The following is a 27,207-nucleotide window of genomic DNA, read 5'->3' on the forward strand; positions in this document are numbered from 1 at the left end:
AAACCGCTTCTAATGGCAATTACCTTTTTACGACATTAGCGTACAAAACCCGGTATTATATATTGAACCAAACCATTCCATGCGCTTTTCCTAACTACAAGATTCTCATATAAATTCTTATCTTTTAAAAAGAAATTGAGCCAGTGAAATACGTTAGGAAAGTTCAAGGTTTAAAATATCTGAGCATCAAACGACGAAGTACTGTAAGTTTTCTTTCTTGTTCAATGGCTTTTTATTGATTCAAATGAGGGCCTGCAATTTACAGCATTTATGTAACAGGAGTTTCATATATCTATTTTTCACACAACAAAGTATTTCACGGAGGTGACCCTGTGAGAGAACTTGTTCATTTCTAAGGATCTTATGATAAGTTCAAAATACACGACCGCTCACGATCGGCGAACTTTGCCAAATCCGTCACCAAGGTGGCGAACACGTTTATCAGATTTTTTTACCTTTGTGAATGATGTCTAATAGAAGTATTTGAAAATGAAGAAAGCCCTGTTTTCTTCGCGAAAGGCAAACCACGCTACAATGTTTGACAACGATAATTTCCTGTAATCTGTAGACGGGTGTGTGCTGTACTTTAAAGTGTATTGCGCCTGAGGAAGGAATTCGTTGACAGGAACTAACTGGTTCGCCTGTTATGGAAGTTTGCCCCCTCGACACAAAACTATCAAATTTGCCATTCTGGTGCCGTATTGTTTTGTTCCCATTTAAGGCAAAACAGTTGTGCTGTAAATTTAAACTCCAAAATCAAAACATCCTCCAACCCAACACGACTTAGCTAAGTATACAGTGAACGAACCGTGGCTCTAATGCAAATATGATCTTCAGGGCGGCGACATCCTTTCGTTTATGACTGTTGGCGTTGCATGTTTGGATTCATCAGCACGGCTGAAGGAGACTGCAACATTCTACCAATGATTGAAGCCGGTGCTTACCTAAGGATGCCTTTGATGAAGAACAAATACGAACATACTCCCCAAGATAGTTTGAATGGCAAGACAGCTATATGTCCAGTGTCCTGCAGACTTCTCCGCTTATTAGATCTTCTCTACAACAATCAGCATGAGTGCCTGGGATCGTTAATCAACTTTGTTTCGGAACTGTCTACTTGATCTCAACCTCTGTACTTTGTGTCCAATCACTTTGATGAGTCAATGGACTGATTTTCAGGGCCGTAGCCTGACCAAATTGCCAGGGGTGGGGCTGGGGTTGTCAGAACCTAGCTAAACTAGGATTTTGGTAATTTACATAAATTTACATATTGACGGCGTGGAAAATTTAGGGGGGGGGCAGCTTAGTTTGTCTTTCTTGCCCTAGATTACAATACCAAGGTACAGGTCAAAATTTTCACATTTTAAAATGATACAGTCAAAATTTCTGTAAAAAGCAGCTTGGTATAACCTTAGTGATTGTTTGATATTTTGAATTTGTACACGCAATACCCCAATCCTACCAATTACGATTATAGAAGAAAACTCGTATCTAGATTTGAAAGCTTACTGTAGTTTATTTGCTACCACTCGGATCTATGCTGTTGTACTTACGGCTTTTAGATAGTGCTTCGAATTTCAAGGATAGCAATAAATGTTTTAAGATAAGATATACTTTATTTATTGTCCATAAAACATGGAAATTTGTCTTTAAACATCAGGACCGCTGTAAAATCACCAAAATACGGACAACACCATACAAAACAACACAAGATAGCCAAACAACGAACAAGGCACAAGATTTAAAGTTCACTCATTTAAGCGAGAAAAATTGACATGCTAAACGTGAAGGGACAGCAGCTGCAACTTTTTGTTGATTTTTTTTTCACTATTTTCGTTTTGTGTGTCAACTGCAAGTTCTTGCTCTACTCTCCAAGGCAGCTGAAGCGCCCACTATTTAATAGCTTGTCAACAAAGCGTCTTTAAAGTTTAAATTTGAATTTCAGTCCGGACTGAAATTCACTTGTTAACGGTAATAATGCACTGTACGAGTGTACAGGCAGAGTTGACAAGCTAAATGCTGTGTATCCCAACATGCTTTGGGGAGTAGAACAAGAAAATGAAGTTCACATTCAGAACAAATATTATGAAAATTGTATCACAATTTAAAGCTCATTTAGTGTGGGGACATTTGAAAAAGTGCGCATGTGTGCCAGACAAATATTTTTTAAAAGATCATACTTTAATATTTTCGTGAAAAATACCATGTCATATCGTTACATCGGCTGATATACACCACTACATGAATATTCGTCGGTAGAATTATGATGATAGATTCTGCCAAGGAACAACATAGAATGTTATGGCAATTTGCAATACGACACACTATGATCGCAACAAATGAAAGACATCAACAAAATATAAAGTTGAGAGTGTCTAGTGTAAACCAGCACACGATGAGGTTTTCTTGACAAACTTGAAGAAAGAAGTCAGGAAAATTTCTTAATGATAAGCGACAAACTTTTCTATGTTTGTTCGTCGTGCAAAAAAAAATCAAAAACGGTGCACATAAAATAAAAATGACGACAGAAAGCACAGCTTGTAGCCTACGTTATTTTAAAACCCCAACTTTTAATAGACGTTCGTAAATTCAGAAGTTTCTGTTTATTTACACTGTTTAATTCGATGACACAGGCCGAAAATATAAAATAGGCCCATTTTCGATGAGCGTCAGCGCTGACCGATCCAACTATTACAACAGTTATGTCAAAGGTCAAAAACTTTCTTTTGACTTGACGTATTCAGTTCATCCCCTGCCACCCCCTTAAAATATTCCGTAAAAGATTATCTAAAGGTATCTGCGCACATTTGTAGCAAGTGCTAAAACTAACGACAAAAATAATTTAAGGAAAATGTGTTCTCAATTCACGTGGATATATTCGTTTCGGTGGGGAAAATTGGAATATGGGCACCGCAAGGGACACAGACAAAATAAATGAATATTGTGACTTTTATCCAAAAAGAAGATTTTCACTGCAAGATTTCATGAAAACAGATTATTACCATACTCGTAACCTTAATCCCAGTGCTTTATTTAACATATTTTAATCCTCTTTGATATCATAAATTGTCGTAAATTGAGAAGAGTGAGGTGGTGAGAAGGGTTTATAAAGCAATGGACGCCTGATACACCTATGAACACCTATATTTAGAATTTAACGGCATTTTTGCCGACATTTTGCCGACAGAGGGTGTGTGTCGTTTTCAATTTTTAATAAACAACTTGATTGACAACATTGTTTGTATTTATCGCGTTCGTGGGATCAGAGTTTTTATTCCTTTTTTTACAGAATCCAAAAACATTCCTCCACATTTTTGGTAAGAACAGCCCTCTAACATGATCCGCTCGGTTGGTGCAGTTTTGCCGAAGGACCCTGGTGATAAAATTTCGCCGTCTTTAAAATGTGTTCGGTGTGCTGCTTGGCCTTCATTCTCAGCTTGGCAACGCTGGAGTTGCGCTGCTCGGGGTCGAGGAAGGTAAGCGGCGAGGCGGCGGGATTCGCTACGGTAGGCACGATCGTGCAGGTACAATCCGGTAGAAAGCACGTGTTTAGCCGTGGACCTGCAAAAATGATGGAAAGTTACATGGTAATAGAGTGAGCGCAGGATAAAATTAGAGAAATTCAAAAAAAAGTATGTCAAGATTGTGAGATAATAAGGCGTAATATCTATTTTACTTGTCGAAAAATTGAAATGTGTTAAATATTCATTTGCCGCCGCAGCAAGTATCGTCTTCTGTTACACACAAAATGACATTGCTCTTGCTCGCCATGATGAAACACTGAGTGCCCCTTTATGTATTAAGAGAGCTACTGATAACTTATATGTGATAACACTATTATCAGGATAATTATGAATAAAATAGGGAGAGGAAGTATGATTGTGTTTAATCAGTGCAATGCTTCGAGTTGTTGCATTAGATAACTGGTCGTTTTCTTCTGATAACGATTTTCAGTTTATCAAAATACATTCCGGGACGATGCGATAGCGGCTGAACTCTCCCAGCTATATTAGTAAAGTGGCCACTAGCAAAATTTATGGTTAACAATTTATTAAGTTAAAAATAGAGGGCAAAGAGGGTAAGAGTTGGTAAATTGGAGTCGTAATCAATATTCGTGGTCTTACTGGATTAAAGGAAGATTTTAAGAAGTTTTGTTTTATTTTTGTCATTTCTCATCAGAAATCGATCGATCGATCAATATATTGATAATTCTTCGTGACATGAGTAATAGCCAATATAAATTAGGTTGAGTTAAGGTTTGAGCGATTAATTGATTGATAGCTTGATTGATTAATTGATTGATTGATTGATTGATTGATTGATTCGTCGGTTGGTCGATAGATACGTTGGTTGATTGGTAGGGGATTTGTTACCTGTGAAAGACGTTGACGGTTGTGATATCAGCTGGGTCGATTCATGACTGCTCATAATCGTCTGCGTTGGTCGAAAGCTTGAACTGGAAAAAGATATAAAAAACATCTAAGATCTAGCATCGCCTTGTTCCTTATAGGTATAAGTTATTGGCTGAGTGCGCCAATTAAGAAAGATTGCGCCTCTTGGACAGATATTCGGACTCTCAAATTTGTACACTACTTTAAATTTCTGATCTAGCGATTGTGTGAGCTTATTTTGGAGCTCTTGGAGTAAGTAAAGTTGTTACCGTGTATTGTGAAAAATGTAAAATTGATGTTTTTCAACAGAGTTAACACAGGAATGGCGGCCATTTTGAATCGCAAATATTGGTAAATTTAAGGTAACTGGTTTGTCTTGTACCAAAATTTTCACGGTGACCTTACTTTTTGGTATTGATTTTGAAAGAGGATGACTGAATGTTTTTTGAGGAAAGTTTGAGCAAGAGTTCAAATCTTTTTACTTCCCAGGCGCTTAATAAAGAGCAAACTGTGATAAAATTGCTTGGATACCTCGTTTGACTCACAACATCCACCGGGGAAGGCGATCGATGTGACCCTGCGCTGCTAGAGGTGGTGTTGGTGGCGGTCGGGATAGGTGATTTGGGTGGAGTCGTCACAGGTGACCGGCTGACCACAGATATATCACTCGACATAGACTTTGGCGACGCCGGAGGGCTCGTCGGCTCGCTGATCACGGGGCTGTCACGTGACTCCTCCGGTTTGTTGTCTTTGCTGCCCGGGTCGCTCTCTGTGCTGTCGTCCGTTTTGTTCTCCGTTTGGTTGTCGTGCTTCATTCGTTCCATCTTTCGCCATTTTGCACGCCGATTTTGAAACCAGACCTATAATATCAAAAAGTCAACATTTTATCATTCTAGCTCTCTAACACAATGACGCGGCCCGCCCCGTTTTCTCGCACCGAGTTATAATTTGACGTAAGGCACGAACAGCACCCATCACTTTTCTGACGTTTAATCCCACGCGACTCTCGTCTCACTGCGCTGCAACATTCAGTGATAAACACAGTGTAGTTATGACACGATAACGTCGTTGAAAAAATATTTACACGGTAAAAACTATCATACATAAATTTTAAGCGTTTAATCAAATAGCACTTGCTTCTTTCTGGCGGTATTTTGATAAGAATATGGAATCCTTTAATTTACCCCATCGCGAAGGATTTCAAGACAAATTTATTGTCTCTTACTTCCCTGCTGTTTATAATAAATAAAACGAAAAAGAATCGGCCGCAGATATCAAAGGAAAACAAAATGGCGGACGCGGCAACGTTGACTCGAACAGACGATGTGATCTGTATTTTGGCGGGTCAACCTTTCCAATTACTAGAGCGTCAGTGTTTAGTGTTACTGTCTTATGGCAACACTTTTAACCCAGCGTAGTGTCATCAATCTCCTTCTTTATCGTGTCCGAGTGAAAACATGCATGAGTTTAAATAATTAATCATACCAAATCCCTTCTAAATGGAAATTGTAAGTGCCAAATGCGATAATGATCAATATTTAATTAACCAAGGGTAATGCAATTGGAGATTTTGTCTATTACCGTGGTGTTAGATTGATGTGTCTTCAAAGTGATGCAACGTCCGGGCACCAACTGCTCCTCATTTCCCAACGACTGAGAGTATTAGGAGGGAAAAAAACGTACCTACTCCCCCCCTCCCCTCTCCATGAAGAATAGCGATATAAATTTTTCCGGAGAATTTCTGACGCAACAGAGAATAGACACGTTCCCTGTCTCATGTGCGGCAGTGTATACGTGTCTAATGTTGAAATCAGCCATCACAACAATGCAGGCGAGTTTCAGAAACGATTCATGTACGCTGCGAAGAACAGGCTTATTGTGAGTGTTGTGCAAAATATCAAATGTGAAATGTGAAATTGCAATAAATCAATGACTCGCGTATAGTGTAAAAAATGGGGTTCGCTTTGCCGACATACTACATCGGTCGATAGGGTGGAAGGATGTCCAAAATGGGATGAGACCGTTTCGTCTAAACCAGTACCGTCTGTCTATTTTCATCGAAATCGCGCGACACTTCAGTCGCGAGCTTCACACAGAAAGGTCAGACACTACGAATAATTGATAGTATCAACCAATCAGATTCCGCCCTGGCGATATCAATATTAGCACTGCAAGCAGGTCATTTGAATATCTGACGACAATTTGTGTTCATAGTTTGGACGATAATATTTTCGGAAAACTGGCCTCTGATTAAAATTCTACCGAAGTTTTGCATAGACTAATGATGGCATCGGGCGTGACTGCGTTCAGGTATTTGTCCGGTCTTGGCGGGAAGACAATCTCATATAAGATACTTTAATCACGATGGAACAAGTCTCTTTGTATGGGAATGAAGATTGCTTTGGCCCAGAATACTAAAGCTAGTGTTTTAGTGTTACGGCGGCTTGAGAGAATTAGCCTTCCCGCTTAATCTCGGCAGTTGGAGTGTGCCGTATCCGGACAATGAGATTAATGCATATATTTATGACATTAACGGGATTACGGCTAATCCGACGGACGATGAATCAAATTTTACTGGTTTTAAAGTCGAGATAGAAATCTGAAACCATGCGATTCCCGCGCTGATGAAGTCATCAGGCGACCACTGGCACTGTAACGACGATGCTGAAACTCGGTTTCAATCGAGTGACTGACTTAATCTTATGGACGGCCATGTTTATTCGATCACACAAACTCAATTACACAATCTGCATTGTGCACCTGTGACTGACAAGCGGACATTACAGAACCCCTAATTTCTTGTTGTTTTTCTCATCTCTCGATGTTTTGCCGTTCTGCGCGGTGACGAAAAATCTAGCTGTGGGCAATATTTGGACGATCAGTACACCATATTGTTTCATCTATTTTTGCGACTCGATGGACAATTTTAAATTGTGTGCAGTTTCCAAGCTTGCATGCTATGTAGGTACATAAAGCTGCGATCGAGTCAAGTTACGCAGATTTAGTCACGGTCCTGAGGTTTCAAAGCATTTGTGAGTACCTATTATACACAGTGTGTTAACGTACATCTACATTCTGTCGCTGTCGTGAACACCAAATTGACTTTTTTTTACTTCAACTTAGGGACAATAAAGTGACACCTCTTGCTCAGTATGGAAAGCAATTTACACAGCGAATCCACCCAACGTATTAGCTGACATCTCAAACGGGCGAGCAAATCTCGCGAGATTAGGTCTTTCGGGTCAGATTAGAAAGCCACGGAGCCAAAAGATATCCCTCTGTATTCGGGGGAATAAAATATTATGAACTATCCATGCTATAATAATCGGATTTAATGCACGGCCATAATTTTTTCAGCAAATATTAAGCAACAGATGAGTTGATTAATTATTCAAGACAAAAATCACGTCAGTCACGCCATGGAACATCCTCTAATACAACACACTTTGTGATTGGCTAATTATTGACAAAGGGTGGCACGTATGACTTTATGTACCAATCAGGAGGAAGGTTGTCAGTAAGTGAAGGAGATAATTAGATAATAGAACAACTTCCGCGTTTGAAAAATGCATTCTCCGCCGGCGGGCGGTAAGTGAGGTTGCATACCCGGAGGACTGCGCAGAAAGGCGTAAAATTTGATCTACACCGACCTGAACTCTGGCTTCCGTAAGATTTATCTTCATCGCTAAATCTTCCCGAGTAAAAACATCTGGATAGTGCGTCTTAGCGAAGGCGGTCTCCAGTTCTTCCAGCTGTAATGCAACAAAGCCACGTTTTCAATGAGATCTCACGTTTTAATGCTTTCATCACCTCGAGAATTGTCCGTGATATCTCGAGAGGAAGAGACTGACAACATGAATTTATTGACTGGAAATGAAACTTTTGCACAAAGAGGGGAAATGATCGCGATGTGTGTACGTACGAATGTGTACAAACGTTTTCAGAATCAAGTCTTAAAGGCAATAAGGTCGCGACAAATCGTTATAACCAAATCGACCCTACCCTATATTTCGAAGTTGTGTAAAAAGCAGTATATAGATGGTAAACGCGACAAAGCCAGTAAATTTAAAATATCTAATAATATTATTTAGCTGAAAGTGACTTGAAATATTGGCTTAAATATGCATCAAACTTAGGTACATTATACCAGACAGTGGGGTACAGTCTTCAAAGCAGTGAAAACGAAAGCAAACTTAAGAAGACACGCCCTTCAACGAGTATTCATAAATAGGTATATCAGCTGTTACAACTTTAATCCCTGTAATGTGTGTCGCTCGATTTTCCTTACTTGTCAAAGAATTTCCTTTTAAAAGGATTTTCCTTTAAAAAGCATGCAAGCCATCGCTGACATCATTTAGGGATGAACCAATTGTCTACCCGGTGGGGAAATTTTTCATGTTTATTTGAACAGATAGTGTGGAGGGCCCGGTCGGCGTGGCGCGGCCAACACGGGCGGTTTGCTGACAGCGTGGCGGACGTACACGAGCCACTGTGTTGTGGCAACTTCAAGTTCAGATCACGTGCTCACCTGCTGTAAAGTGAAGGTAGTCCGGTTCCTCCGCTGCTTACGGCGAGCAAATCCGTCGTCGAAATCGGGCGGATAATGGATTCCATCTGAAAGAGACAGCGAGACGTGCGGTCGTAAAGGGGCATTATTTCGCTGATAGATTTCCTTTCCGTCATCGATAGTGACAGAATGTCAAACAGCTCAACATCCAGATATATTTGCACGTGTCACTATCGCACACGCACACACAGTTTAAGCCTCTTCGCGGGCAGCGCAGCACAGAAATTACCCCGAGTAAAATATATTTTCCTTGCATGATCAAAACCAATCAAGGTTTAACATTTCGCAAGAAATTTAAAATATTCATAATTTGGATAAAAAGTACATTGTGAATGACGTTAGTGTTTGACCTTTTAAATCCACTGCGGAATTTCATCAGAGCAGCTTTATTCAACTTTTGAGAAAAATGGTCATGTCTTGGCATTGAATAAAGGGAAAAATAGTAATAAAATACAATGTGACCCATGGAAACAATGGCTGTAACTTCTATAAAACAAGCTATGCATAATGATCTCGCTGACTTTTGTAGAAAAACAAAATGTCGCTCGTTTTAACAAAATGACAAATTATTTTTGGACTGCTTAATTTATGTCCGGACTAAAACTCTGTGTGTCAACCAATAACATTACACATCAGGCAGGCTATGTGAACGCGTTGAACACTACGTGCCTTGATATGAGTCTAAGAGTATAACTAGAAACTGTTTTCGTAAACATAAAAGTACCGAAAACGCAAATCAAAGTCTACGTCTGATGAAGCGTCAAGACTCAAAAATATTTTTAAAAACCATACAAAGTGTCGTCTGAAAACACCTGATTTGTGCATTTATTAAAATTTCCAAGACAATATGGTTCCTACTGGTAATAGATCATGATTGAATCACTTTAGAAATTAGGAGAGAATCGAGAGTCAGATTCGCGTTCGTGTCTCAGTGCTTATGTTGTGTTATATTTTTGTTTTGCTGACGTCATCATACGTGTACCAGCCGAAGTAGCCAGATACGATCTGGGCTGGTGGGTGATATAAGCGGCCCTTGTGGGCGATATGAACGGCCCTTGCCAACGTCATGATGGAAAATATTATTCTCAATCTGGAGTCACCCAAACTGCAACCTGTTACCAAGTCATATATGTCAGAACTATCGTTGACTGGGAAGAAAAACAGGTCCTAACTTCCTTTCAGTAATAGTCCTAGTTTTCGATCTTAGGGTGCCTTTCATACGATATACAAAACAAAGTACCCCGTAGGATTGTGCTGAATTGCACTATCAACAGCCCAGGCCCTCACAGCAGACATATATATAACGGGAACAAGTCAGCTTTAGTTTTGACAGACTTATCAAGATGAATAGAAACTCATCAAGAAACATATGTGAAAGGTGTGAGTCAGTGAGAGAGACGAGGGGAGAATTTTTTATGAAGAAACAGACGAATCAGCCGTGAATGAACTGTGTTGTTGCATGCATGTGTGAATGAATGAACACAGGAGTGGATGATGGGGTGGAGGGTAAGGGGAGTAAGGGATGAGGAGGGATTGATAAATTCATGGATGGATGGTCGGCTGGTAATGTATGACAGTAGGGCCAGTGCATGTATGAATTGATATTGTGAAAGGGAACTATCAATAAATGATGGATGGATGGATGGATGGATGGATGGATGGATTGGATGGAGGGAGGGAGGGAGGGAGGGAGGGAGGGACAGAACCAAATGCATCTATGATTTGTAGACAAATGCCTTGGTTGAGGAGAGAGGTCAATGACAAAATTCAAGAATGATTAGACAGACAGATGGACGGGCAGACAGACAGATAAACTGAAAAACAGACATACAGAGATAGACAGATTGTTTATTTGTGAGTTGGTAAGTAGATTGACAGACTTATAGGCTGAAATATTGGTTGTTGATCGGTGAGTTGCTTAAAGTGTGTCAGTAGGTAGATAGAGCGACAGACAGATACACAAAGAGACAGATAGACATAAACGCAGACAGACACAGACACAACTCAGTTATTAAGTAAACGCATACATGTTAAACAGGCAGATAGGAAAGCAAACATGGAGTGGTAGGAAGGTAAGTAGGAAGGTGGGTAAATAGAGAGACAGACAGATTGATTTAGTTATTTTAGACATGGACAGACATACTATAGATAGATAGATAGATAGATAGATAGAGAGAGATAGATAGATAGATAGATAGATAGATAGATAGATAGATAGATAGATAGATAGATAGATAGAGATAGATAGATAGATAGATAGATAGATAGATAGATAGATAGATAGATAGATAGATAGATAGATAGATAGAGAGATAGAGAGATAGATAGATAGAGATAGGGAGAGAGAGAGAGAGAGAGAGAGAGAGAGAGAGAGAGAGAGAGAGAGAGAGAGAGAGAGAGAGAGAGAGAGAGAGAGAGAGAGAGAGAGAGAAAGTAGCGTAGCAAATAGGATAACGATTCTACAATAAACTCGATAATCCTAAGCCAGGTGATTCAAAAGAATATATCATGCCTTTATTAAAACTTATCCCTGAATTACCGCTTCAATCGCATTGAAAACCCCGCAATAGCAGGTGACTTATATCAGAAAATGGCGGGATAGACAGAATTTGTGGCGATCAGCCAAATCTGCATGCGACCTACAGGTACAATAATTCCATTTTTAAAACTAACATATGGCCTGCTTCTTTTTTATGGTTCGTTTGATTTCCGATCCATATTTGCAGACGACACATAGTTGATTGCACACTATACTCTTCCGGGGCATTTTTTTTATTTTAAAGTTTTCGGAAATTTATGAGTTCAATGGCAAGGGTGCGTGAGGAATTATGGATTCCACAAGATTTCCGGGTGATGACCACGTCAAATCTCGGTCTGCTTTGCCTCCAGCAATTTAGCTACTGTCAAAAGTTGACAACTGGGGAGTTTGAAATTTTGTAGAACCACACACGCGCCTGTTGATACTTGCATTCGATCGTTATGTATGTTAATTCACACTTTCCAATAAACAAACACAAAGACGCGGAAACAATGAGGTAGGAACATCAAACTCGGAAACAACATAAACGTGTGGTTCAATTTAGTGCAAAGCAAGTTCCCGGGGGAAGGGCGTTTCAATTCTCCTATTTTAAAGTAAGCGGACGAACGTCTTCTTTTACATTAGGCCTACACCTTTATACTTGACGATTTAATACCTGTGATTTTCTTTCGTTCAGAATTACTCGGATCTTTACAAATACGAATAAAGATTCTCTCAAACTCAAGGCGGGGAAAAGATTACTTCACTCGCGATTTAATGTTCAATGTTTTCAAAATATGTCTAATTGTTGTAAATGATGACGTCAAATTCTGAAAACATGAATCCAAACAAATGTGATACAGACAAAGTTGTTTCTGATGTCGCATAGAGTGGTGAAATGAGATATGTAAGAACATCTTTACACGCCAAGTATTCGAGTTGCTACGACTTTCGGCGAAGACCGTCAACTACGTCTACAAACCCTTTCTCCGCTGTTTACGTCTTTCATTTCCGAACTTCAACCTACCCGAAATTTAATTACTTAACACGGCGGCAAAACAATAGTGATATTGTTAACCCTTTCCTCTCAGCCCACCACGATAAGTCATTTGCGATGTATTTGGCGAGCGTTTGCCATACAGGTGAACGTGTGAACAAGACATAGGGAACTGCTCACCAGGAACGGTTCACGTCTGAAATACTGTATTTTCAAGCACTATAATGTCTTGATTACGTCTCCCCTTTGTGTTCCCTAATAATTTCGTTTACGGCGAATATATCGTAAGCATGTTGGGTCCCACGAAGAGCGTAGTTCTTTCGCCAGCTCTCAGGTTTCCAATGTCGATTTACCGCGACAATCTCTCCTGGAGCGTCCGTCTCTATAATTAAATTAGTCGAGAGCATGGAACTGCGGTATTCCGGTGTGGATGTCGCCGATACAGGCATTAGTTTACCGTCATCACCACTGAAATGATGTGGAGGAAAAAAACGAAACGCGTGCCGTCTATGCAACCAACCCCTCAGCGGAGAGACCAGGCTGCACACAGATTAACCACGGCTACTCCAAAAACCCCGAGTGCTTGAAGATAACCCAGCCATACCGCCGATAATCCTTCAGCGGTCTTTCAAGCGCCGATCACGCTCAATTTTGTTGACTGGGTGGGCGAGTGTGTATATATATTTTGAGCAAGCACGAGTTTACCTACTCGAGAAAAGCCCACAACGATCGCGCCCAATTATCACTTTCCGAAGGCAAGTCGGTTTTTTGTTCAACCGGGTGAACTTGCATTGCATTGTTCGACTCACGTTTCGCGTCGAGCATCAGAAGCCGAGATCGCGGCGAAACACACAAAGCCAACAAACGACGTGGAAAGGCGTTGAAAGAAAAAGTAAAAAAAAAACAAGATGAAAAAAAAAACTGCCTCGATCCCTTTCGATGTAAAGCACGCAGTATTTTTTTAAAAGATAAAATCTGTGAGTTCAATTTGTTTTGTTCGTCGAAACCGCTCGTCAAACAAAAACCTGCACTGCTCAATGTCTGCGTGAACAGGGTGAGATATGTCTCAAGTGAGGTAAGATAGTACGGCCAATTTTATGCTGTATGGATCGTGTATAGGCCCTCTCAAGAATTACACTCCAGCTCCCTCACAGATCAAGTTTTTTTGTTAGGTTATGACAAATTATATGATGTGTCTTTATCATGAACTCGCTCTCCATGCTCCATGGAGTGAATACTCTTGGCTTCTCCCTCACTTGTAATTGATTTTTACATTATACGTGAACTTGAAATGGTCTGAATGTGCAAAATATAATTTCACCTCCAATTTACTGCGATCATTATCTTATTTCCCCTTCATCTTATCAATTAACAGATAGCCGGCAAAACTAAACGCCAAATGGGTGAAAGGACAGATCGTAAGTGTTTAAAGATGCGACGTAATACGGTCGTATAACGGAGAAAACATCACATACATGGTTCTCAACAAATTGTGAATCCTCTCGCGAAATACTTCGGAAATTTATCTGAAAGAATTGTGTTTCTCACAATTGACCACACGCTTTACCCGAAATGAGTTTTTAACATATTTGGTGATATAGCTTTGTTAAAAACTCTGATCTTTTTTTACAGACAATCCTGGATGGTTTAGGTTAGAACGGGGTATATTATTATCAACAATACAGTCTAGACGTGTTCAACAAAAGCTATTGAAAACTTCTGATTTTTTATTGACGAGGTTTTTTGTACGAAGCGTGTACGAGGCAGATTGCTACGTGTGGAGTGCTTCATGCATCGCCTGTGTCTACACTCTCATTTTCATGTTGTACATTGTAGTGAGTGGAAGCCCCGCTTGTGTTTTAGAATTTGTCGACTCTCTCTGACGTATGGGTGTTTGGAACTGGATATTATGCCCTCTCTGTTATTCTCGGGTCTGTTTGCTTGACAAGAAAATAACAAACGACGACTACGAACAGTATAAATCGGAGTGGTAATGAAAGTCTGTTTGAAATGCACTTCCGAATAAAACTTCTTTATGAAAAAAAAACCAGTGCAGTTCCTTGCAGCAAAGCTCCCGTTAAGAAACAAGCCTACTTTAATTGTCATTTATATCGAAAATTCGTATATCATTCAATGAACTCATCTTTGATCAGAGAGAAGAACCCATACATATTTTCTGGCACGCGAATAGGTACTAGGTACACGGCAAACCCAATACACAGCACTGTGGTGATATGCGACATGTGCCGGTGAATCTAATCAACGCATGACCCAATTCGCTTGAGAACGCGCAAAAGTTCTGACAAGCAACTCGACGAGAAAGTTGTCGTGAATTAACAAACCTAAACATGAAAATAGAAGCAATGTCCCCCCACTTCAGTGCGTTTGGTATCAAAATAGATCTATATTATGAGAGCACACACACACACACACACACTCACACACACAAACACACACACACACACACACACACATATATATATATATATATATATATATATATATATATATATATATAAACTACATAATTATTGTCATATGACAGGTTTATATAATATATGAATATATGATATACACGTCTCTGTTCATATACTATATATATATATTTATATATATATATATATATATATATATATATATATATATATATATATATATATATATATATATATATATATACATATATATATATATAACTATGTGTAATCACATATTATCAGGGAATGTTAGAAACTCACAAATAAACCCTGAAGATGACTTGTTTGTTTGGCACATCAGGTTTATCACCACATTAAGCGGACGTGTTCCATGAAAATGCTATGAAAGTGTTTTTGATGTCACTGATGTGACATTTTATTTCTTACCAGTAGGAATAATTCTTATCAAAAATCTCAACAACTAAAAACCTCATGCCTCGAAGAACGCCTTGTAGTATCATAGATGTGATTTTGCTTGGATATGGTCAGACAGGGTGTAATAGTAAGGAGTGCGAACCTCTTTACAGAGGCGTTATCTTTTCAACACCCTCCTCCTCTTGCCCCTCATACTATAAGCCTGTCAAACTGTGGGTATTACGGTGGTGACAAAGTGAATTTCTCTTTAGAGAACAAGAAACAAACTCACATGTTAATGGCGGGCAGCCAGCCATAAGGGCTTCCATATCGACATGTGGATGGGTCTGGTACGGTGACGTACAGTGATAACAGTACATCATTGTGAACGGTGAAACGTGGTGGTCCGACAACGCTTCGGGGCGACAAAAAACAAGATGAACCGGAAAGATCGCGGGTTTATCTCGCACTAGGACAACGCCAAGTTGACTACCAGACCGTGCACAGGCGGTGATCTTGAGTCGCGGAATCCACCAGGCTTTTCTCGCAGTTCTGACCGATTCCCGGAGAGAACACGTGGCGTCTGCCAAGTTGACGAAGACCTCAAAGTGCGAACGTCACGGAGAAGGATAAAATTCCCTGTGGCAGAGTGCAGTGTTCGGCCGCCGAATCAGGAGGAGCGACGCAAACAACTTCACCTGATGCAAGTCTGGTGTGGAATAGAAAGAAAACACGCAAAGATGAACTCAAAATTTCCCATAAGTCAGATATAAACGCATCGTATCGAGCACTCGTGTCCCTACTGAATTTCACCAACGGTAGAATTTACATGTTACTGTGCGGTTCTTGATCAAATGAATTATGAGAGGGCGTCCAAAAACAATTTAAATCTCTCAAAAGGAGCATTAATATACCGCCGCTTGAGAATAAGCAATATAATTAAGTGTCATTAGTATAATATTATGCGCATCCCCAGTCAATAAATTAATACGTATAATGGGTGTTTTCAGAAGGTTTCATGGCAGGACATCTCATGTTATGTCATGACGGGTTAAACATCAGTTAACCTACAATTCCGGCGAAGGTGTCAGTCGTTTGTTTCTCAGAGTCCCGCGGAGTGAGTTTTTGCTATAACGGAGTCTACACCAGAAACTTTCTCTATCTTTTTCGATGAAGAGCGATGTCATTTACTTTCTCTCTCTTTTTTTAACTTAAAATTTCATAGCTGCTTACAGCCCGAAATCGTGCAAATCGATTCGGAAGACAGTCTGTCATTACGACATAGGGGTAATAGTCGGTAGATGATGAACTCGTTAAGGCCACCTAAAAATTGGCCGTTGAATGTCGCCCAAAGCGGGTTCATAGATTTTCTTGTAGACAGAGAAGTGTCCACAATCCGCGAATTTTAGAATTTCAATCGCAAAACACTAAAGCTTGAATGGGAAATCAAGTCGCATCTCTTATGCTACAACCAGATAACGACATTGTAAAACTTTGATGCCTGAAATAGCTAAAATATTTAGAGCTGGCGTTTTAATATTTAAACTTGACATTAGACATTATAGAAGGGCTGAACGATATTACGGCTTTTTAGCCGAAACATTAGCGAGGGGAAATTATGTCTGGGAAAAGAGGGAATGAATTCGGTCTTGTTGTGCTTATCTTGCTGGAGAATCTCGTTGATTCTCGTCTCGATTGGTATGTGAATTTATGATGAGCACATACACTCACTCTCTCTCTCTAAATGAGCTAGTGAATAGTGGCATTCGTTTTGAAAGGGATTGTTGAGCGGTATAAGCATCGGCCAACTGGAACCGTCAGCGCGCCAACTCAAGCAGAAACCGTTTTTCACAATTACGAAACCCGGGCAGTCATGTCGCAGCGAGCAACGGTGTCCTCACCCAGGGAGTCCCTGTATTAATTACTAATGAAACTTAATACAATTTTCAGCCATGCGAAGCAGCGTGTTATTATAGAGCCTTGCCGTCTAGAAATTAGCCACAGGTAGGCGTTCCCAAGACGACCAGAGCCCGAATACCCAAGGAACTCTTCTGGTGTGTGCCACGTCCTCGCAGAGACGCGTTTGCATGAAAAGAAACAGCGAGGTAGCCTGCCCGCAAGAGTAACCTCACGAGCCATGAATGAAAACAAAGAAATGGAAATCCTTTACAAGTGGACAAACATTTTCTGGTTCCTCAATCAAGAGCGCGCTTCTTTGTCATTCAGTTATTAAAATCGTAATTTCGTTTATCTGAGCAGTAAACAATGCGTTTTCAATTATCGGAATGAGTAAACTAAGCTATTTACCTTCGTCATAGAAATGTAAACAAATGAATTACGAATGTCAAATTGTTATTAATACTGATAACCGACACGAAAATTATAATTTTCGTTTTTGTTAAACTTTCATAGGGGGTGCTATTTTGTCGACCCACCGTGACATATGTAACTGGCGAAGGACGCGTGTTTCCTCTATCGATCTACTGGCAATCGTGCTTTGTTAACTGTTTTTGGATCCAAACCAAAATAAAGGTATGAGTTAATTTCAATAGCAACCCAGAATTCGGGAATTATACATAGTGTACACTGCACTATTGTTGCTCAAACAATGATTCGCAATCAGCCGCTCAGGCATTGTGAAACTTTTCCGAACGGAGACAGGAAACATTAATCATACTCATAAAAACCATAAATGAAATGAGACATGGGTCGCGAACAATTTGTATGTAAGTTTCTTCTGATGTGGTAGTTGAATTGTTCGAAACCGTGACAGTAACTACATATAGCGCGACAAGTCAGAGCGATGGCTCTTTCGATGAACTGCTCAGATGTAAATATACCACAATCCCACCTTTGAAAAAACAAGTTTTGTAAACAAGGTTCATATCAAACTATTCAAAATGCAGTAACGTCAGGTCTGTTTATTTTGTCGTTTAGTGTTTATTTTATGAAACTAATTTATGTCTCATCACTCGAATTATCTTACAACTAAATCATCAACATTCTTTTTATTTCTAACATCTCAAAATCATGACACGATTTCACAGCTAAACTCGTGCCGATTAATCCACACTGCGAAAGCGGATCTTTCGGAATCATAATAAGCCTTCAAGGCACACTGACAATGTTTAGAGTTTTTTCTGCAGAATAAGATAATCTCTCGGGTTTTTTTAAAGAACTCTGCGATTGGAGTCGTGTCTTGTAACAAGGTATGATACCATGCACAGCGTGTGACCTTTTTGCCCACGGTGTTTTGAGCTTCGCTCACCGGCCCTGGTTCGCCGTGTACCCGTGTAAATGCGGATTACCTCACGTCGGTCTGCCGAAAATGGAAGTGCAGGGTATATGCACATGGCGCCCTGACAGCGCTGTTTTCGTTCTCTCTGCTCGACCTTTCCGCTCTAATCCGTGGAGTACCTAAAACAGATTCAGGTCGAAGAGCATGCATCTTACCCGGCTCCGCTCGGCTGCATTACAGCACTGCATCCCCCCGTGCATACCGTCAGATCGGATCGGATATCTCGCTGTGTTTGAAAACTCGCCCACCAATTTGGGCTAGAATTTTTGGAGAATATTTATCAGATAGCGGTTTTTTACGTCACTAGCAGCGCAAGTTCGGGTTAGACAAGCAACCAAAAGTCGCTTTCAAATGGAAAAGGAATTCAGAGCATCAGTATGAACAAAAAGGTAAAATAACTCGAGACATATAAGGTATTTATAACACTAAAATATGTTTTAAAGAGAAAGAAACAGAAGGAGCGACCGGCGAAATAATTGATGAATGTAAAAACAAAATAATTCGAAAATTTAGGGTTTGTTGATGTCAGCGTAATGACGTCTTTTCCCTCGACAACAGCTCATTAAAATATTGTTGGGATACTTTCGTTTTAGTATATTTTAACGCAACCTCTCTAAAATAAAACAAATAGGTTATGCCTGCATTATGAAATCAAAGTATCGATCTATCGAGATAGTTGCATCTCTTTCGTTTATGATAAAGACGTTTTTTCGGACAGAGACAGTTCACATTGTTCGCGACGGCGTGATGCAGTTACAGGGGGGATTTGTTGTCCTAATGTCTACGGTATTGGTCGCGGAGTTCACTCTCCCGGGCAAAACATAAAAAGATGAAAAAATCTTATAAAATTCCTGACTTTCAGACGCTAGAATAATATCTAAACATGCAAAATTCGACCATCCAACGGCGAGATGTGATATTTCTCATTTCAGATAAATCACTCAAAACGACATGAAACGCTTAACGCAGAGAGAACTGTGCAGGGCTTGACAAGGTAAGATATTTTCACACAGTTCTTAATTGAAATAATGACAATGACCTAGACTCTGTTAAATGTAATTCGTTCATTTCAACTCGGGCGCGAGATTTTATGAAATAAAATATCATACTCACAGCGCTATTCCAAAACAGCCTCCCCAATCGTTATTTCACTCTCGGTAATCCACGAACACTGATATATAAAATCCTTACTTCTAAAAAGTGCGATCTGGTTTCTTTTCACAAATTTTTTCCACCACAACGAATAGCCGCTCAACGCTTCCTCATGATGAAGGGTTTTCCCTTTTTTTACCCTCACTCTCCAACGGTTTTGCTTCTTTTTTTGTGGAGTTGTGAAGTATTAAGCGGCCATAGGGGTTTCTATATAGCATGTAGGCTCAGGCAAGAGTCGTATTCATCGGGCCGCGCACTCAGACACGTTCATACCAATCGCAGAGAAGCTCATGCCCGACAGAAGTTTGGACCCATCGGTGATCCGGTACAAACTCAAATCGCGGCGAGTACAGCCAAGTCAATTACCACGAGCGCGTAATTATATTACGCCATCATAAATATTTCATTACTCGTCAGCGAGCATGAAAGTGTATAGAGGGGTCGCCCCTCTACAAAGGCCCCTCGCCGGTAGCAAAATACGATACGCCCTCAGAATATCTCAATTCTTAATGACAGGCGAACTTCCACATAATCGCATTAGGTTCCAGCGAGCACTTCAGAAAAGTAATGAGTTTGCGCGAATTGTAAAAATTGATTTAATTCCGGAATGGTGGGTTCTCTGTGCCGCACTGCTATCATTTCCCCCATTGTTCGCGCGCGAGATAATCGCCGGCGCTATTAGAAAAGTCAACGCGACTTTTCCTCGATGGAGGGTTGCCAATTCCACCCTGATTGTGGTAGAGAGTTTATACTAACATAATTGTCTGTCTAATTTCCACGGAAAATGATCCAAGTCTCATTAATTTTCCAAGTGATGACTCGATCATGTCACCGCCTATGCCATTAATGGGACTAATATTGCCCGTTGGAACATAAATATCTCGCTAGGGGGCGCTAGCCCGTCTCATTTGTCTGCAATGGAGAGTTCGCAAAAGCATGCACTGAACACGGACATTTTGACTTATATTTAATCAAAAACCAATGTGATAAAGCCAGTGGGTTATAATGATGATAATCACTCGGGCTCAGCAAGCAGGAAACACAAAATAACCGAGCGATCAGATGAACAAATAAAGTGATAGATCATAGAGGCCGTCCGTTGAAGCGAACTTGAATTTCTCCCAACAAGCTCAGCTACGTCATGATGAACAAGCCCAACGACTGACTTGAGTCGTCGTGACTGATAAACGGCCCTTCATTTCTCCGTCAAAATGACAGTTCTACGTACGGGTATTGGAGTGACTCACTCTCTCTCTCTCTCTCTCTCTCTCTCTCTCTCTCTCTCTCTCTCTCTCTCTCTCTCTCTCTCTCTCTCTCTCTCTCTCTCTCATAAGTGATTATCCATATTTTCCCCAAATTTCGCTGTCGATGAGTAACACGACGTTAAACTTTAAAAAGTCTGTAAAATCAGATGGATAGTTTCTTGATCGATTTGGATTTTTCCTCTCACCTAAATTCGCCCGTTATTCATCTTAAACAAGGTGACGTCGAACTTTCGAGTCATACCAAATGTTTTTGTGTCAGCTCTACGTATACCTAGGTTAGCGATGAGATTCCGAACGACATTAAGTGAGAGTTATTCGTGTCGATGTGAAAACTAGAAAGAAATATGCGCTCGAACTTAAGTAGCGATCGAAAGAGTCAATTCTTTTCAATATGCACTGACTCCGTTTCGAAAATGATGACACTGAACATGATGATCGACATTTCGGACTGTCGACTGGGTAGTATGCGCCTCAAAGTGTAAAGACTTAAACTTTTTCTCACTTTCCTCAGTGAAACTTTCAACCATTCTCTTACCAAATCAACAATACAAATCAGGGGTCACCGTGCAAAGTTAGTCACTAGAGAAACAAATAACCTAACATTTACCGATATTTGAAATTCAAAATGACCGTCACTCCTATGTTGAGGACAAATACAATTTTCGTAGTAAAGCTTTAAAATGAGCTCCAAGAGTGGTAGCTCAGAAAAGCATTGTAAAAATTTGAGGGTAAGAAAAACTACAAACATAGTCACTGTAAGATTTCTTCGAAATCAAACAAACAAAATAATGCTGTAAGCCAAACTCGAGATTTTTTTCGGATTTTTAATCTGCCCTACGCTTCGAGAGTTTGAGGTGGCTATCGGCGATATCTACGGCGCCCTCTATCGGTCGATTAGCGCAACAGAACTTTATGTTTCGATATGTTAACGCATAAAGGCGTTACGGGAAAACTACAAGGTAGAGGACATATTTTCATTTATCAGTTCTCTCCTTCAAACATGTTAACTATAATACGTGCGACTGAGTTTAAGACTTTCGAGATCGGGAAGAATGGAGTACTATGGCTGCCAGCGTACGCTGCACTCTAGTGTCACACACAGCAATCTCGGTTATTCAGTTTGTCATGAAATTTTAAGAATCGCATTGATGCTAAAGCATCGTCGTTGATGCCAAACGTTCCCGAGCTCCTCCAACGTCAGGTCGTATCAAGGACCACAGCTCTCGCTCTTGATGCAGAATGGAGAGCTGTTGTCACAGTGATGGGGCAGGGTTGGGGCCTGTGGTGATCTGGGACCAGGCTGAAGGAGACACGAGCCGGGGGGCTCTAGCAAATCTTCAAGAGTATTGAGAACGCATGAAAGCCGCCATGACATTCACTCAATTAATCAGATATGACAAGTGAGCGGGCAAAGCGACTCTTGGTCACACTTGCGCTACATAAAGTTTTACCGTGTAAAACTCCCTAAGGCAAGAAAAATACTACAAACAGTAAGCTAGAACGACGTGGTTGTTCTTCTCGCGTGACTTTCTTAAAGCGGCAAGGTCGTCATCTCGGGACTCTATTTTTAATTTGTCATTCCTGCATCGGTTTAGAACTAAGCTACAATGGTACTATCGATATATTGAAATCTACCCAATCGGGAGACTAGTTTGCAAGATTACCTCCATCGCCCCTAAATGCCGAACAGAATGAGGAAGCAGCGGGTATACGTTAATGAAATATAGGCCTATATAGGCAACACTGACAAACCTCAAAGTTTGGTGTGCAGTTACAGCAGGTATACATCTGAAGCTAAGCACGTTCCTTATGCGCCGATCAATCGTCCTAGAAGATAGAACGGTACTTTCATTGTCAGACAGATGTATAATTTCATGAGTCTTGTTATTTATACATATATATATATATATATATATATATATATATATATATATATATATATATATATATATATATATAGACAATCTTTCAACATTTTCTGTCCAATCCCTAGGATCTAAACTTTCAGTTGAGATGGGTACTAGCAGTTTCTAGCACGTTTTCCCTTATGAATAGCGAAGAGATTAAGCTTTACATTCAGTGCAGTGCACTCCTTTATATTTTGAGACTATTAATATACCTGACAAATTCGAAATGTCATTTCTTGACAAATTTTACAGTATAAAACCGCCAATCATTTTACAGAGAACTGAAGAGAGATCTGAAAATGTTTAATGTCATAAATAACGTTTCAGTCCAAGCGTTGCGGAGCTTGACTGTTTTGTATTGTTTCACAAATATCGATTTCTTTAATCTGTTTACGCCTAATTCCCCGTAAACGGGTCCATGCTCACCATTGATAACAATGGGTTTGGGTCAAACCACGGTAGTGCAAGGATAAGGCACCTATGCCAGGTGCAACGACGTCGACTGTACACTGGCATTCCCTGATGAACTTCCCGTAAGGTAAACATCATGACTTAAATGGAAAGTTACATGTCCGACCAAATTATGTCGCATAAAGTAGCTTTAAACATAAAAAATCATACTGCATTCTGTCTGTCATGTTTAATATCTCGATTATGGTGTGTGTGTGAGTTTTTTCTCGCTGTGAAAGCATGTATTAGCTTCAGCTTCATTGCAACAGGGGTGTACGGCCATATTTGATAGCGTGCCCGAACTATTAACTCTGTATGATCGAATTTTTTGTACGTTCCATGCAACCGTCATGCAGATACGTATCTCTCTGTGTGAGCGCAATGACTTGTCGCTGGGAAAAGCTTGCTTGAAATCGAAAAGTAAAAGTATATCCGAAAACAACACCGAGAAGAATTTGTAAGTTGATTGAGTGTCCGAATCATTATCCTTTCAACGTATGTTTCTAAAACGTTTCTCCACAAGATTTCTTTCAAACACGTGAAAGTGGGAAATTTTACCGACCATGCTACGGAAATGCCCGATGATATATTTACAATAAGCGTTCGGAAAAAACTGTTTAGTCAGCATTTTCAGGCAGGGTCTATTGTCAAGAAAGAAACAAATTTGTTACGCTATGTCAATTTCTAGCGTACTGACCCAGATATTTTAAATTCATATTTCGAAATGCAATTTCATAGTAGTTTTTCTTTAAATTGTACACAAAATGACAATATAACAATGCCACCTAATTTTTACATTCCCTCATACAAGTCAATAGATTTGCCAGACGCTTCAACAACCCAAGGGTCAGTTCTCTAAAACTAAGAAAAGTAGTTGTCCGAGCCAGAATAAAAAAAAACTTTAACAAAGTATCGAAATCAAAGAAGTTCAACTAGATTGATCAAGCTCTCTTACAAACAAATTCGGGTCCGTCAAGCATAGTGTGAAAACTTAATTAAGTACCTCACCTCAGTTGCGGAGAACTGGTGACAATTTTCGATTCAGCGTCCGTTACGAAGTTGGTCACTTTTCGTTATCAAGCTGGTATATCAGCAGTATGTTTTTGTGCTTGCCGGCCGTATCTTGTGAGTTTTTAGACCGTATTCGCTGTATTTTCCTGCTTGCAGTCTTCTAGGGGGATTGTCAATGAGTGAAAGTCTTAAGACAGAGACCAACTCAGATATTGCTTGTATTGTCAACATTGAAATCTGCTACTATCGCGTTTATAAATACTCAAGCGAGGACGGGCTGAATCACAACGATATAATTGCGTTTCAAATGCTTCTTCATAATTGTGATTTTTTTTTGTCTTGGGCTCTTTTCCCTGTGTGTTTGTTAAAAAACTAAGCTTTCTGGCATGGTCATATTTCGTCATGATCTTTCTACGTCAGATGTCACCACATCCTGTTGTTGAACTGACAGTACGTTCTCTTTGAATCCGTACCCCGTATGTACGCATTTCCCGTGCGCGGTCCGTCTGGGAAGCCATGCCGCGAGCAGTCAATGTCAGTTATTAAATCGTGTATTTGTTTACCATTGTCTGCGCATGGCCGTCTCGCTTTTTTACACTTTCAAAAGACTGAAATGAGACATAGATACACACGACAAATAAAGCATACAGCCGTGTAGAACATATCTCTCACCTAGGACATAGCGAAGTACACGAAGACGACAACACGCGGGTTTCAAAGCGGATATGCTATCACACGACGGGAGTATTTGAAGTTACTAGACTACGGAAAATACAATAGCAACACGGAAAGTAACACAATATTGTTCTCCCCTACTTGTTTGGTGTAAATCTTTTGTACTATTTGGATAAAGAGCGGAAGGTGCGGACAGCAGAAAACGTTTACTGTGTATTTATTGTATGTTGTGCTTGGCCAATTAGAACTTTAACAAAATTAATACAGCTGTTTTTAAAAAAGTTGCGTGATTATCGTTTGCCTTTAGCAGCATGTCCAATTGGTTTTAAGTAGTTGTGTACTTGCTGTATATCGTATGCAGGAAATTAACAATAAAAATTATAATAACTCCAGCTATACATGTCAATACTATTGTCTGATGGTAATAGAGTCACCGGTAAAATTACAATTTATGCTAATTATGAATCACCTGTACGTTATTCTCCTCGTAAGCATTAAGATTTGAATATTCACCAATGCGGTGCCAAGCTTCGTATTATTTCACTTGTATATTCAGCTTGTCGAATGCTTTTATACTGATGTTGCTCGTTTTATGAATCGAAAAACTATTAAAGAACCATAATAAACGATAGGAAAACCATTGCTAAAGCTATGTCTTCTGGTGGCCTGCATTTTACATTTATTTGAAAGTACGCCTAAAAATTCCGACCCCCTTCGATGTGGTCACGTGACCAGGGGTCGACAGAAATGGTCATGATATGCAAGAGATGGTTCTAGTTCGTACAGCACACTGTTGCTTATTTCATGAGCGCTTGACTATGTATTGTCTATTTCATTTGAAAGTAACAGTGGGTACCGTCTTTTCTCTTCAGAGTAAAAAAGAATTGAATTCGCTTTGGTTTATGTAGTACAATACAATTCAGGGTTTCTGGAGTCTATTACCAAAATAAAAATGACGGGTTGATGGTATCATTCATGTTTATTATAATAATAGCATATTATATTTCCTTCTCAACTAGTCTTGCCTTTTTTTAGTTAAGTTATTTTTGTGTCATCGGTTTTTAGCGATTAATAAACAGGATATCGCACCTACGGCACGAGAAACCCTCTCTTAACCTTCTGTCGCCATGACGCGTTCAGGATTTAACGCCACTGAGAAGGTCGTTTTTAAATCAACCCACGCACATTCAATAGCCGAAAAATAATTTTAATAATAAACTCTTTAGATTTTTCGAGCAAATGGCAAACAATGGCCATACTTTTAGAGAAGAGATGTTTTCAAGATAAAAGCGCATTAACGGTTTCTTTGAAGGTGTGCAGCTATACATGATGACAGTTGTGTCGCAATACAATCTGACAAACGACTGCCCTCCTTGGCACATCATATACTACAATTTACATCGATGGAAACAGGAACCGTAGCTTGCTCAATTTACAGCTATTGTCTAGTCTACAAACACTTAAATCTTTTCTGAAAACACTTTTGTGTAATTACAGTGACCTTCGATTAATTTTTTTGAGGACGGTAGGGGTATCTTATTTGGCGATTCTTCAGAGAAAGCAAGGCTTGGTTTGCTGGATTTTTTTCAAGAAAAGGAAATAAAAAATATACCCACCTCAGTGCGCCGTCCACGCGGGTGTTCGCGAGAAATCCGTCAGTGTTTCGCCGTCCACGCTGTCCGTTTTTTTCTAACGTCAGACGCGAGATAAATTTCGGCCCGTGTTTGTTATCTGTTTACGATTAATAAGGCAGTCTATATGCAAAAAATAGCGGTACAAATGTTATCTTATTTATGCCGCATTGCTAGTGTTGTATCTCTAGTGGCCGTCTGTTGATAGCACAGACCATCGAGGTTCAATAGGCGTTCAATGCAGACTCAATTAAAACTCCGCGTATATTAAATTAAGGTTGATTCAGTTAGTCTAATCGAGTCCAAGTCATTAATACCCATTTAAAATCAATGAACTGTGTTCATGTTCGCTTTATATACAAACACTGCCATGATAGAGTCTAATTCGATTTAGATGTAATTCGATTTCCCCTATTCTCAATGGTGTACATTTAATTTCATGGTAAGTGAGGGATTCTTGTCTCATGGCTTCTTTTTTTTAGCAATGCTCAACGAGTCCCGGTTCTCAGGTTGA

General features: G+C 39.8%; 1 protein-coding gene across 2 annotated transcripts; it reads right to left on the reverse strand.

Annotated features, from left to right (window-relative positions):
- Positions 1-2,550: 2,550 nt before the first annotated feature.
- LOC139123008 (dorsal root ganglia homeobox protein-like) lies at positions 2,551-26,753 on the reverse strand. Of its 2 annotated transcripts, none has more exons than XM_070688949.1 (7): positions 26,679-26,753; positions 15,597-16,013; positions 8,920-9,005; positions 8,042-8,143; positions 4,923-5,251; positions 4,374-4,456; positions 2,551-3,561 (listed from the first exon to the last, which is right to left on the reverse strand). In XM_070688949.1, exons 2-7 carry the CDS (start codon positions 15,685-15,687, stop codon positions 3,332-3,334), a joined length of 921 nt encoding a protein of 306 aa, XP_070545050.1. In that variant the 5' UTR covers positions 15,688-16,013; positions 26,679-26,753; the 3' UTR covers positions 2,551-3,331. The 2 variants fall into 2 exon arrangements, with proteins under 2 accessions (XP_070545050.1, XP_070545049.1); XM_070688948.1 differs by lacking the exon at positions 26,679-26,753 and adding an exon at positions 19,716-20,052.
- Positions 26,754-27,207: the final 454 nt, after the last annotated feature.

This window comes from Ptychodera flava, chromosome 22 (genome assembly GCF_041260155.1).
Source record: "Ptychodera flava strain L36383 chromosome 22, AS_Pfla_20210202, whole genome shotgun sequence".
NCBI lineage: Eukaryota > Metazoa > Hemichordata > Enteropneusta > Ptychoderidae > Ptychodera > Ptychodera flava.